Source organism: Lipotes vexillifer, unplaced genomic scaffold, assembly GCF_000442215.2.
Source record: "Lipotes vexillifer unplaced genomic scaffold, Lipotes_vexillifer_v1.1 scaffold778, whole genome shotgun sequence".
Classification (NCBI taxonomy): Eukaryota; Metazoa; Chordata; class Mammalia; order Artiodactyla; family Lipotidae; genus Lipotes; species Lipotes vexillifer.
The window spans coordinates 3,382,303-3,395,564 of NW_006774127.1; the positions used below are offsets into that span (position 1 = coordinate 3,382,303).

The following is a 13,262-nucleotide window of genomic DNA, read 5'->3' on the forward strand; positions in this document are numbered from 1 at the left end:
TGGGCCAATCACTGTTGCAGCCTCTCCCGTTACAGAGCACAGGCTCCGGACGCGCAGGCTCAGCAGCCATGGTTCACGGGCCCAGCCGCTCCGCGGCACGCGGGATCCTCCCGGACCGGGGCACGAACCCGCGTCCCCTGCATCGGCAGGCGGACCCCCAACCACTGCCGAAATATAGCTTTTTCCAAGCAAAACTTATTGTCTTTTCCATTTGCTTTCTGCTAGAGAATTGCTAAGCTTCTTTCTTTCTTTCTTTTTTTGGTCTGCGGCATGTGGGATCTTAGTTCCCGACCAGCGGTTGAACTCGCACCCCCTGCATTGCCAAGTGTGGAGTCTTAACCACTGGACCGCCAGGGAAGTCCAGGCACAGTTTCTTTGAGCTGTAGATTTTTGCTGATTATCCTTTAGCTGAATTCTGGGAAGAGTGCTAAACAAAGACCAAAACCATAAAATGGGAGGCTTGAATTGTCTGGCTTCTCAGTTAATCTCCAGGTAAAAGTTAACTGTGATTACGTATTAAAAATCAGCCCGCAGTCACCAAATGGTTTGAATTCTTTAGTAGTTTTCAGTAGAATAGTTTAGGAAACTGTTCCATCCCCAGTGGGTGCTTGCCGAGTCCAGGTTTCAAAGGCATCTGCGTTGAGCGGTAGAGTAGGAGTCCCCAGTCAACTGGATACATCTGGGAGGGTGGCATGTCACTACTGAGAAATGAGAATCATCTGCTGTGACTCGGGGGCGGGGTGGCGTCCAGGGCAGGGTGCGGCTCCTTCCTCTGAGGCAGTCACTCGCAGTAAGTCCAAGGTGACTTGGCAAGATCCCCACTTTGCATGCTGAAGAACACCTAGATAAGTGACACATTGAATCAGGCTGTAGTGTGTGAGGCCTGAAATCCAAGTGGGTGTTGTCCTTTCGGGGCCAGGACTTGAACTTATCACATCCCATCTGGGGAAGGCAGTGGACCTGCACCGCAGTGTGTAACCCACCCCTCGCCAGTTTAGGAGCAAAGAGGGGTGGGCACCCAACTAGCAGTTAAAGCTGTGCCTGCCTGGACTCCTTTGGAGACAAGAGGGTTATCTTGGCTACTGAGGGCCGCCCCGAGCGCTGAGATGCTGTGGCCTGGAGGGTCTCCTTCCTTGGGCCATGCTGTCCTGCCAGGAGGAGCAGACCCTGGAAGTGACAGGCTGGCACCTGGATTTCTTCTTGGCAAAGAGAAACCTCTGAACTTTGTATTAAATGAAACCTGGTCTCTGGTTTGCAGGCCTGTTTCTGTGGCTCATCCATGACACTGCCCTGACCCACTCCTGAAGGGCCAGCTGGATGGTTTCATACCCAGATCTCCCCACTCTCTAGGTCTTCATCGCCTACACAGAGACGTGTATTTCCTGTGGTCATTTAATCCTGGCATCCTCTGTGCAGCCGAGTTAAAACTGTTTAACCCATTAGCTTCCAACTGGTTCTCCAAAAGGGGGTGGGGGCGGGGTCACCATTCGGAGCGGTGAGGTCCAGCCCCCTCGTTCTCCTGGGAGAGGCCGATCCCTCTGCGGATGGCTCTGCCGGCAGGCGGGCGGGCAGGCAGGAGCTCCGAGGGCTGCTGTCATTTTGGGGCCTGTGAGGGAGATCGGGCTGCGGCACAGGAGTCGAGGTCAGTGGAGGCCCAGGGGCGTCTGGTGTGGGGAGGACAGGCCGCCACGGAGGGAGAGTAGCCTTCAGACCCAAGGGGAGATGGGCCTGAGACCCAAGACAGCAGCTCAGGAGGAATGACGCAACTCCAGGACACGGGAGTGACCCTGTGAGGAGGGCTGAGGATAGAAGTACAGCGCGAACGCCGTGTGGGGTGTGGGGCGTCAGGTCGGAGAGCAGAGGTGAGAGGGACTAGACGCCTGATGGTTGGTCGTCAGAAGCGCTAGAGGCGTTTTCTTCAAGCCGAGTTTGGGCTGGGGGCAGAAGGAAGAGGAAGGAACGGGCAGACGGTGTCACGTTAACGTGGGACGGAAAGCATGTTTCTTCTCCATCAGAAAGATGTTCTGAAAGATGCAAAAGGGTAGAACAGATGTGGTTAAAGGATATTTTGAAGCTAAGTTTTTGTGGCCGATCCCCATGAGTCCTGTATCACAATGAAGCTTTGGCATCACTTCAAGGTCTCGGGAGGACCAGGCTTCAAAAATAGCCCATAGATTAAATCAGGATAGTTAGAGAGACTTTAACATTCGCTTTAAATTGTAAATTGGAGAAGCTTGAGTGAGACGCAGTTAAAATAGTTGTCTTGCCTGTCTTTCTCTCGATTCTAGAATTCCAGGTTCTCTGTTGCTGAAGAGCAAGTCTTCAGTTCTTATTGGAACAGAGGAGTGAATTGAAAGCACAGTGATAAACGCTGGAAGTGCGGTCCCTTCTGGGCACCCCTCCATGCACACGGAGGGCGGGAGCAGCGCTGTCCTTTCAGTAGAGCGGGTCCCTGAATTTGGGCCACACTCCCGTGAGGTCACAGCCCTCACACCCGGCCACCTTCCTGGATGGCGTCTCGGCCGAGAGGCCTGCCGTGCAGACGGCCGCGCCTCCTGTTGGCTCCAGCTGGGCTCCTGTCTGAGAACTTAGCCGGAGAGCTTTGAGAGGTGTGTTGTTGCTGACGGACGCCCTCGCTGAGGGTGGGACACCCTTCTGGCATGTCCTTGCTGAGCGGAAGCCATGGGCTTCATGCTGGGGAAGGAACCTCCCTGTGCCACCACGGGTTGAAGGCGCGCCTCGGTCTCCACCGTCTCTGACCTTCACAGGGTGATGGAGCGATCCAGCAGCGCCTGGCGTTATAGACCTGCTAGATCGTCATCTGCTTTTAGATCCCTTGGGAGGGTTGAGACAAAATTCAGATGAAGAATAGGTAACTGGTTATATTGATTTTTCTTCTCGCTTTTTACTAAACTCAAACAAAGTTCTCATGCATTACTAGGTTGGAGAAACGTATGGTAAGGATATACCCTCCAGGGGCAAAGACAAGCCGATTGCCGTATGTAAAACTTTCAGTCGACTTCAGTTTCAAGCTTTATCTGTTCTCTCGTTTCACTTAGTTTTCCTAGGATTTCCTATTGAGCCTTTATATTTAACGCACTCAAGGTTGGGGTTTTGCCTGACAGTTTACCTACTGGCTTGAATCAGAGCAGTGTGTGAACTGCTTTCCTCCCCCTCCCAGGGGACAGGAGGGGCTGTCGTGCAAGGGCCCCTGTCCAGGCTGGTTGGGGAAGGAGTGCGGAGGCTCTACCTTGCAGCTCACGTGGCCCAAGTGCTTGGTGGGAGCGGGACTAACCACGCTGCGGGCCCTCCTTCCTCCCGCTTTGGTGTCCGGTGCAGGGTCTGTCGGGTAAGGCTGCGCGGCGCTGGTGAGCTAACCCACCCCTGCTTTGAGATGTTGTGAACAGCCCAGGTGCCGAGATGCTGTGGTGATTCTTGGACAAGCTTGTGCATGTGCTAGCATTTTCAGTGTCGTTTACGAAAAGCTATTGTGTGGGATGTTTTTTCCCTTTCAGGTACAAGATATCAGCTGGATGATCGCAAGTGTTAACTTGGGAATCGTGTGCATTTCACAGAGTAGCCTAATTGCCTTTTTCCAGGAAAGTGTTTCATAAATCTAGCATTTTAGAAACTCGTAGGCATTTTTTAACATGGGTAAATATTTAAATTTCACTTTTTCTCTTTTGGCCATACCTCGTGGTACGCGGGATCTTCGTTCCCTGGACCAGGGATCAGACCTTTCCCCCGCTGCAGTGGAAGCGTGGAGTCGCAACCACTGGACTGCCAGGGAAGTCCCAAATTTCACTTTTTACACAGCATGGTGCAAGTTTTCCAGAGGCCCTCCTTGGGTCTGAGAAGCTCTGACAGCTAGCAAGACGCCACTTACATATCAGATCATCCTCCCTCCCAGAGGGACGTGCCTGTTACTGAATTCTTGAGACCTGGCTTTGTGCCTGGGACTCTGACGGCAGTTCTTTAAGAAGCAGTTTAATTGGAACCCAGTGACCGTCTAAAAATGTTTGTACTTAAGATTCTGATGGGAGCATAATGGAAAGCATACCATTTGAGGATCACCGTTTTTGATTTGAATCTGCTTTTGACGGACTGAAACCAAGTTTTATAGAAATATTGCCATAGTACCTGACACTCGTTCGTGTCCCCGTGTAGTAACAGAGCATTAAGTTAGTTCCCAGTGGGAGTTGGGAAGGATGGAAAGGAGGCCTCCCAGGGGGTCTAAATTTGATGTCTCCCTGTAGCCTCGAGTAACTTATAGCATATTTTGTCCTCCACTCCCCTTCTCACTGGTAACTGGTGCTTCACATGCTGGTTCTGGTCTGGGAGCGTCTGACTACACTGCAGGAGTGTCAGGGAGAAGGCGCATGCCCTGGCCCCATGCTTCCCTCCCAGCAGCACTCAGGAAGCAAAGTGCATTCCTCACTGTAAGACCATTTTCTAAACACCTCCCTGTTTTCTTTTTATAGGATGTATTCTTGATTTGCTTTTCTCTTGTGAGTCCTGCATCATTTGAAAATGTTCGTGCAAAGGTAAGTGGGATATTTTAGGAAAATATTTTGTTACATAATGTCACTCTCAGGAAGAAACATTAAAAAATAAAACACCATTTACTGATAGAAACTTTCAGTTATTTAAGTTGATTTTAGTACTTCTACTACTTAGGTAAGTTTTTACATAAGTTGTCAGTTTTTTAGGTACATGACTTGAGTATGCAGGGTTCTAAAGTGTCAAGGTCTGATTCAGAAGTGCCGTGTTCCTGGTTAAAATGACTACGCACTTCGGAGTCGGTCTAATAACAATAATGACCATACTTTCTACTCTGGCATCTTTCATGAACGTAGTGAAAATGACGGGTGAGAGGCCCTTCAGTTGGGAGTGGGGACGTGTCTGGTGGGGTAATGGCGGCAGAGCTGAGACCTGGGTCCAGATACTTTTATTCTCATCCTTGAATATGTAAGGGATCTTGAGATGACCTAAGAACCTGGCCTGTTTTACCAAAAACAAAGTAGTTGGCGGGGTGGGGGTCGTCCTTGCTCTCTCCTCTCGCACGAACAAGCAGAGCTGTCAGTGGGGGCGTGAGTCCTGGGCTCCAGGCTGGCTAGGCACACAGCGCAGCCAGTCGGTGGTTCTGGAGGGTGTGAGCTAGGCAAGGGGGCGTGGTGACCAAGTGGGTGGTTGATGCAGTTGGGCACCTGTGTGGATACAGTTCAGGCGAGGGCGGTTCCGAAGGAGAGGCTGACTGACTGCCTCCTCTGCTGGTGCCTAGTGGTACCCTGAAGTGCGACACCACTGTCCCAACACGCCTATCATCCTGGTGGGGACGAAGCTTGACCTGAGGGATGATAAAGACACGATTGAGAAACTGAAGGAGAAGAAGCTGACGCCCATCACCTACCCGCAGGGCTTGGCCATGGCCAAGGAGATCGGTATGGAACCCCCGTCGTCGTGTCTGCTTTGCCCATGTTGTTATTTTCGTGATGGAGGCTGCGGTCCCGCCTGGGGAAGTGGACTTGGGGTCTGGCTTGCCTTTCGGGACCCTGCAGAGCAGGGCCCTCGTGCCACATCAGGGCGGGGGTGCCCCCGTTCTGATCTGAGGGTGAGGCTGTGTTTCCCACAGGTGCCGTCAAATACCTGGAGTGCTCGGCGCTCACGCAGCGAGGTCTTAAGACGGTGTTTGATGAAGCTATCCGGGCGGTTCTCTGCCCACCCCCCGTCAAGAAGAGGAAGAGAAAATGCCTGCTGTTGTGAATGTCCGGGCCCCTCCTGCCTGTCCCGTCCCCCAGGACCCTTTGTACGCTTTGCTCAAACGGTGGAGCCTTCGCACTCAATGCCAAGTTTTTGTTACAGATTAGTTTTTCCATAAAACCGTTTTGAACCAATCAGTAATTTCTAGGTTTTGTTTGTTTAAAGTGTAAGAGTTCAAACTTTCACATCCTATTAAAGTTTAGCCCTAAGATGACGAGCTTCCTCAAAGCCTTATTTCTCAAAGCCCCTATTCTTGCTCAGATTAAGAGTTGCCAAAATACGTTGTGAACTAAGTTGCATTGTTGGGCTAAGAACACTAAGCACTAAACTGTTCAAAGACCTTTGTCTGGAAGAGACTAGCTTCTGAGGCAGGAGATGCATACGCTCGCTAATGAGTTTCAGACGCGAAGAGCAGTACAGCCTCCTTCCTGAAACGTTGCCATTTAATGCATCCTGATTTACCAGCCCACGTTCACTACCTAACACTGTACTGTACATCATAATGAACGAGTGTAACAGCTCAGCTCTTTGGATCAGTCTTTTTGATTTCGTAGTGAGATTTTTAAAACAAATTAGTGTATTAGCTTTTGTGAGATTTTGAACAGAGCTTTTACTCCCGTGTTCCCTCCGATGAAGCATTCTGCTCTGGCCGTTGGTGCATTGGGTGGAGTGTGTGGAACACTTGTGATCAGAGGATGAAGACAGTATTTTAACAAAATATGGAGATTAATTTACACTACATTGTATACGTAATAATTAAACTATTAAAAGTGTCACGGGTAAACGTTTTAAAAGGTTAATTTCTGTCAAATGCAGTAGATGATGAAGAAAGGCCGGTATTATCAGTGTTTTCTTAAGCTTTTCCTTTTCCTTAAACGTGCCCATCCCTCCTGAAATTGGGCATTTAATCCATCTTTGACCTCATCATTCTCATAGTTGATAACTTAGTAAGTGCTTTTCTTATAGAACCCCTTCTTAATGAGCAATATGCCTCCTTGTATTATAAAATCGTTCTGCATATGCATTAGAAAAATTTTTTTGTAGATTAGTAAAAGTGCATTCCTGTTTTCATGTTACCTTATCCAAAGCTAGTAAGTGCTTTCCTTGGTTTTCTAGTAACTAGGTGTAAAAATCCTATGTTGCAGCTTTACAGTTTTTAAAATACTTAGATATTCTTAAACTGTAAACCCTGCCAGATCACCGACACTGCACCCGGACTAATAAACACTGACCGCCTCTTGCCTCACAGCGTGCACACGCTTCCTGTCCTTGCCCTAACGATGTTCCTTGGGGTCTGTGAGGTTCTGTCAACCCCGTGCTCGTGCTAACGAAGTTCTGTACAACTTACCCACTGGCAAGAATACGAGCTTGGACCTTTCAACCACTAGAACAAAATTTTTTAAATTGACAGTTGCAGAATTGTGGAGTGTTTTTACATTGATCTTTTGCTAATGCGATTAGCAGTATGTTTTGCATGTATGACTTAATAAATCCTTGAATCATGATTGGTAATACTGGAGTTCTTGAGAGCTTGGGGAACCACCTGCTGGGGTATGTGTTTGTTTGCCTCCCTGTAAAACCCTGGGTCATTGGATGTTCGTTTCCAACGCGTGTTTTCGTGGTGGGGGGACAGGGAGCGGTCCCTCTACGGGGAGAAGACGGAGGAGCCAGCAAACAAAGAGGGGGCGTTGAGTGACGTTCGGTTTGAGACCTGGCGAATGTTGGCGAGACTCATGTGATGTCCACGCGGGGACGTGTGTCAGCATCTCGAGCCAGAGCTCTGGGCTGAAGATGCAGATGTTGGAACCCAAGCTGGCAGCCTGGTAAGGTGGAGACTGATGATATGACTTTAAGATCCTTTCTGGAGCCTGAACCTATACTATCAACAGTTCATGTTAGAAGCAGTTTTTTAAATTCTCTTTTTTATTGCTTGGAAGAGTTGTTATTTTTTTTAACCAAAGATAAATAATGCAGTTTTAAGACCAAATCTAAAGGTTTGCTACAAAAACAGCAGTCTTCCCCCTTCGCACCCTCCCCAGAGGCACCCATTTTGAGTTCTCTTAGGTAATTCTTCATACTTGTCTTCACACGTCTAAAGCATATGCTTGCTTTTTTCTTTTACTTACCAGATCACTGGTTTATCATAAAAGGATGTAACTCGGGAACAGCCAGACGGAAGAGATGTAGAGGGCAAGGTATGGAGGAAGGGCTGGGCACTTCCCTGGGTGCACGGCTCTCTCCACATCTCCATGTATTCCCCAACCCGGAAGCTCTCCAAACCAGGTCCCTTCGAATTTTCTAGAGGCTTCAGTTCAGTCACTGGCCATTGGTGACCGATTGAGTTGTCAGCCCCTCCCCTCCCTGGGGCTCAGGCTGAGCTGTGTGCTTTGCTGGATTTTCAGTTCCAGCCACCACCGACGATGTCCCCTCCCCGGTGGGGATGCAGTAGCTCTTAACCAGCCGTAACCCCAGCCTCAACACACCTTTCCCACCCCTTCAGTACAGTCATTTGGGTTGGCGCTGATATTCAGTGTCTGCATTACCACTGCCACGTAAACGCTCAGGGCTGAGCCATGTAGTAACAGAATCTGCCTTTCCTGCACAACTTTGGTTTCTTTTGGAGTACTAGTTTATTTGCTTTGTTTTCTGTGTACTTGATTAACTTAACTGACTTTTCCACCTGTTGTCTGAATCTCTCAGGACATCCGGATGTATCATGTGTTTCATCAGTTTTCATTTCCCTAAAGGCAGAGCCCTCTGACCACCACTTCTCTAATGTGTTGATCTTTTATTTTCTACATCTTAACTCCTTGTTTTCTAATTTACTTTCTCACCTTGATGGACAGATTCTTCAAGAGCTTCCTAAGAAGTATGTGGGTCATCTATGTTTTTGAGCACTTGTTATCTTTGAAAATAACTTCATTCTAACCTGATACTTTTTGGCTGGGTCTGAAATTCCAGGCTGGAAATAACTTCTCTTCGGCTTCTTGAAGGCAGATCTCCCCATCGTCTTGGCCGTTTGCACTGCAGGGGGCGGTACGTTTATCTCCACGTCTTACGGGGTCTGCCCTGCGTCTTCATGTCCTGGGTGGATCTTTGTCTCCCGTACCCTGTGCTTGGTGGGCTTGTTCTGTCTGGAAGCTTGTCTCCCATTATTCAGGTATCCCTTTCCCAGCTGCTTTTGATTTCATTTTTTATACTTTTCATGTCCAGGAGTTCTTTTTTCCCTAAATACTGTTTTTCAGCCTTGTGGATCAGTTTTGTGGTTGCAGCACTTTCTGTTCCCAAGCTGTATGTAGCTTCTCCTGTGTCTGTTTCTTTTGGTCCTTTGTTCCCCAAGTGTCTGGTAATACCTGGCTCGTGCTTGAACACTGAAAACTAAAAAGGACACCGGGCACTGAGCACGTAGGTGGGTCATGCCAGGGCAGTGTGGTTCAAGGTGCTGGGATCGCTTTCCTTTCTGCCGCTAGGAACGTACAGGAATTATGTTTAGAAACGAAACTTGTAGCAGTTCGATGTTACCGCAGCATTTCAGTCAGACACCTTTGCAGGTCTTCAAAAGCTAAGGCGGTACGGCTGTAACAGCTACTAGGCCCTGAGGGGGCAGGTATCCCTAGAGGTCTGATTTCCTTGGAGCATCTTCTTGAAGGTTCTGGGAGCCAAGTGGGAGGAGTTGTTCTACTGCGCTGGTGTCCAGCACCCCCTCTACCCGGAAGCAAGCGAGAAGCCAGATTTCTTCCAGCCGTCACTCTGGCCAGTCCCCCGCTGTCTGCTTCACGCCTGGGTCTGCGGTGCCTGGGGCATCTGGTTTGTAGACGTTTACTCTTGTCTTTCCTTCCCCACTTCACCCAGGAGTCCGCTTACGTCTGGCCATCTCACTGTTCCTGTCTTTTCTTCCCCCCCCCCCCCCATTACTGTCATTTTACAGGGTTTAGGTCGGGGGTGGAGTGCAGTCAGATGCCTGGGCAGTCTTCAGTCTTTAGCCAGAGCTCCAGGAAAACTTAAGACTCCCATTTTGTTGTTTACAGTGGACAGAAAAAAGGTGTTTAAAACAGGACTGTTGTAAAACTACTCAGTAAAATAGACATTCCCAGAAACACCCGCTGGAAGAGTTCATGGCTGTGCAGGCGCTCATGATACGGAAGTGCTTTTTTTTTTTTTTTTTAACTCACTCTGAATCCACTGGCCAACCTCTGCGAATACCCCACGAGAACTGGTCCAGCACCCTGAGGCTGGTGAAGCAAGCAGCGTGAACAGGGCACGGGGCACCCGGAGGCCAGGATCTGCGGTCTCTGCTCGCCTCCCCGACCTGCTTTCGTCTGATTCCCAGTCGGAGCTCAGGGCTGACCCTCGCTTAGTGCCACCCATAACAGACCCCAGTCTGCACCCTCGCAACTGATACTGAGTTTGTGCAGGCAGGAAAGTCCAGTTTGCAGAATACACTGCACACCTGTGTGCCAACTCGTAAGGCAGGACCCTGTCACTGAAAAGGTGGCCCGAGGGGCGGGCGCCTACAGATCCGTTAGGGCCTTAAACCTGGCTGTGGGATTCCCGGGAATCAGCAGGCCTACAGGAAAGGGTGTGACGCCCGCTCAGTCTCGGGGGGACCGTCACCTCAGTGCTCTCCTGGCTCCTGATTGTGTGAATATTGTGGTCAGAAGTATTTCTCAAATTACTCAGTCATTTAGGAGACCACTGAAATCTGATCATTGGCATCGTGGGAATCAATCAGATGTTAAGTCACTGTCGGAACAAGAGCAGTGTCCACGGCCCGAGCAGCTCCCAGTTGCCCTGGTTACGCCACGTCCACACTGGAGCCTCCCTGGGTCGGACAGGAAACACAGGCGGCCCTGTCGGACACCACGCTGTCCAGGGCTCTCATCAGGATGTCGGGCATGTGGTCTGTTAGCATCTTTGGGCCGATGAGTATTTTGCTGAATTCCGATTCGTGTGACCATTTCACGCTATACCGAGCAGCAGGATAGCAGGAAAACCTGAAAGAGGAAAAGCCGAGCATCTCTTCAAGTCTCACCCCCGTGAGTCTCCCTTCACCGCTGGTGGGTGACTGCCCACGTCAGGCCCGCCGCACTCACCTCCCTGAAGTGCCCGCTTCCTCCAGGTGGATGATCCTGCCGGGAGGGTAGAGAGGGGGGTACTTGGTGGGGGACTCAAACGGGGAGTCACTGGAGAAGCTGTAGGCTGGGGACCCATGCACCAGCAGGCTCCGCTCCCCGAGGAGAGGCTGCGTCAGGTCGCCCCCATCCAGCTCCGTCGGCAGGTCCTCGGGGTGCCCTCCAAACAGCTCGTACCAGCACCCGTGCAGCAGGATCTTGTACTGAGGGCGAGACCGAGAAGACGGCACGCGTGTGACCCTGTGAGGCTTTCACGGTCCCTGGAGACCTCCTGCCACCCGTGAGCTGGTGGCGGCAACCCCACAGCACTTAGAAGCCTGGCTGCTTTGTTTTTCAACATGGACCTTAGGGGCCCAAACTCAGGTTTCTCTGGGGCAGTGATGCCATCACACTTGAAGCAATATTTTAAAACCAAATTCAGGCAGATTTTGAGGAAAAATTACCCTTAATTCTTTTTAGGCAATTCTGTAAACCAGTTTTACCCTTTACCCTTAAAGACATTAGATACAAAATTTTTTTTTTTTAAATTTGGGGGGAGTGTAGCTGATAAGGAGGAAGTTTATTTTTAAATTAAAAATTTTTTTCTAATTAGCAACAAAAACACAAAAAATGTCACAAAACAAAGATGTTAAGTGAAAAGTCATCTCTAGTCCTGTTATCTAAATAAAACCACATTTTGGTGTATTTTTATGGTGAAAGCTATATATACCTCGTCACCTACCCCTGCCTTGGATTATATTCTAAGAAGCATTTTTAATCCTGCCGTTTTAAAAAAAACTCTTCAAAACATCATGGATATTTTTCTCTACTGGTAAATATAAATGCATTTATATTTGTAACAACTATAATATTCCATAGCCCAGCAATACCAGCGCCTTCTAAACTGTATCTGGCAGCCTTGTTTTCTAAGCTTTGGGACCAAAACCATCAGAACGCTGTTAGTCGTGACAGGACTAAGTATGACAAAAAAAAAAAAAAAAAAAAAAAAAAATCACTTAACCAAACAGGGATGGTTCTAGTATAGCATGTTCTAGTTGCAGCTTCCCTGCGCATGGTTTAGCCATGTGCTTCTCAGGCATCCTCTGCAGAACAGCAGCCAACAGTCTGTGCCGGGGCTAGAAGAGCTTCTAGCAGCATCAGTGCCCTGTGCTGTGAGGCTCTGAATTTAGAAACGTCCTCTCGAGGCCACAAACAGCCTGGTGGGGAGGCCCTAACCCCTGCAGGTCCTCTTCCGCACCACCCCCCCGCCCCGAGTTACCTTGGGCTTGTTGCAGTGAGCAATCACTCGCAAGATTCTCCTCTTCAAGTCTTCCAAGTTGGTCACACTTAACCTGTTGAGCAAAAGACCAGACTGAGGCTTAGAACTCTGCCTTTCCCGCCAGCCCAAGCCCAGACGGGGCAGCCAGCAGACTCACCTGGGAATCACATCCTTGCCCAGAACAAGTGACACGATGAAGGTCTTAGAGTATTCATAAAGGGATTTGCTGAAGTAAAAAAAAAAAAAAGGTGATTATATTGCCCACAGAAGGCTTCCAAGAGAAAGCAAGTAACTATACCAAGTTAGGAAGAGGTCAGTGTTCACAGAACTCCACTCTATTCTCCACCCTCTAAAGGGGAAGAGAAATAAGAGATTCCACGTAGAGCAACTCACTGGCCAGATTCTCTTGAAAAAGTAAAAGGCATGGGGATCTGCGTTACTAGATGTCAGCACTGGGTAGGCAACTAAGGTACTTAACCCAGTGTGGCGTCGGCAGAGTCAGACGAAGCCAGGGGAAGAGTGAGCATGGACGCCTCCCACAGGGCAGGAGTGGTACTGCAGGTCAGCAGTAGGGGAAGGATGGGCTTTTAATAAACAGTGCTGAGATAAAGCACTCAAGGTGTGAGTGGGAAGATGAAACTGAATCTCTACCTCATGCTGTACACACAAAAAAACCCCAAATTAAACAGATTAAAGACCTAGGTAAAGGTGAAAGGTCAGACTAAAAGGCTTTTAAAAGATACGATAGGAGACTAGCTCCATGTCCTTGGGACAGAGAAAGATTTCTTAAAGTCCTGGGACTTCCCTGGTAGTGCAGTGGTTAAGAATCCACCTGCCAATGCAGGGGACACGGGTTCGTTCCTGGTCTGGGAAGATCCCACATGCCGCAGAACAACTACGTCTGTGTGCCACAACTACTGAGCCTGCGCTCTAGAGCCCGTGAGCCACAACTACTGAGCCCACGTGCCACAACTACTGAGCCTGTGCTCTAGGGCTCGTGAGCCACAACTACTGAGCCCGCATGCCACAACTACTGAAGCCTGTGCTCCACAAGAGGAGCCACTGCAGTGAGAAGCCCACGCACCACAATGAAGAGTAGCCCCCGCTTGCTG

The 13,262-nt window shown here is 49.4% G+C and overlaps 2 protein-coding genes across 4 annotated transcripts in view; one reads left to right on the top strand and one right to left on the bottom strand.

Annotated features, from left to right (window-relative positions):
* The window catches only part of RAC1 (Rac family small GTPase 1), a 21,377-nt gene extending 15,403 nt beyond the window's left edge, over nucleotides 1-5,974 (top strand). Inside the window, exons 4-6 of one of the 2 annotated variants that reach the window (XM_007448881.1) lie at nucleotides 4,482-4,544; nucleotides 5,282-5,441; nucleotides 5,633-5,974. In XM_007448881.1, coding sequence (XP_007448943.1) covers nucleotides 4,482-4,544; nucleotides 5,282-5,441; nucleotides 5,633-5,763 — 354 coding nt within the window. In that variant the 3' untranslated portion in view covers nucleotides 5,764-5,974. The remainder of the gene's footprint in view (nucleotides 1-4,481; nucleotides 4,545-5,281; nucleotides 5,442-5,632) is intronic. The other variant, XM_007448880.1, reaches the window with a different exon arrangement.
* Nucleotides 5,975-10,555: 4,581 nt separating this feature from the next.
* DAGLB (diacylglycerol lipase beta) overlaps nucleotides 10,556-13,262 on the bottom strand; it is a 28,279-nt gene continuing 25,572 nt past the window's right edge. For both annotated transcript variants that reach the window (XM_007448882.1, XM_007448883.1), the window contains 4 exons: nucleotides 12,308-12,376; nucleotides 12,151-12,223; nucleotides 10,854-11,095; nucleotides 10,556-10,754 (listed from right to left, as the gene is read on the bottom strand). In XM_007448882.1, coding sequence (XP_007448944.1) covers nucleotides 10,556-10,754; nucleotides 10,854-11,095; nucleotides 12,151-12,223; nucleotides 12,308-12,376 — 583 coding nt within the window. The remainder of the gene's footprint in view (nucleotides 10,755-10,853; nucleotides 11,096-12,150; nucleotides 12,224-12,307; nucleotides 12,377-13,262) is intronic.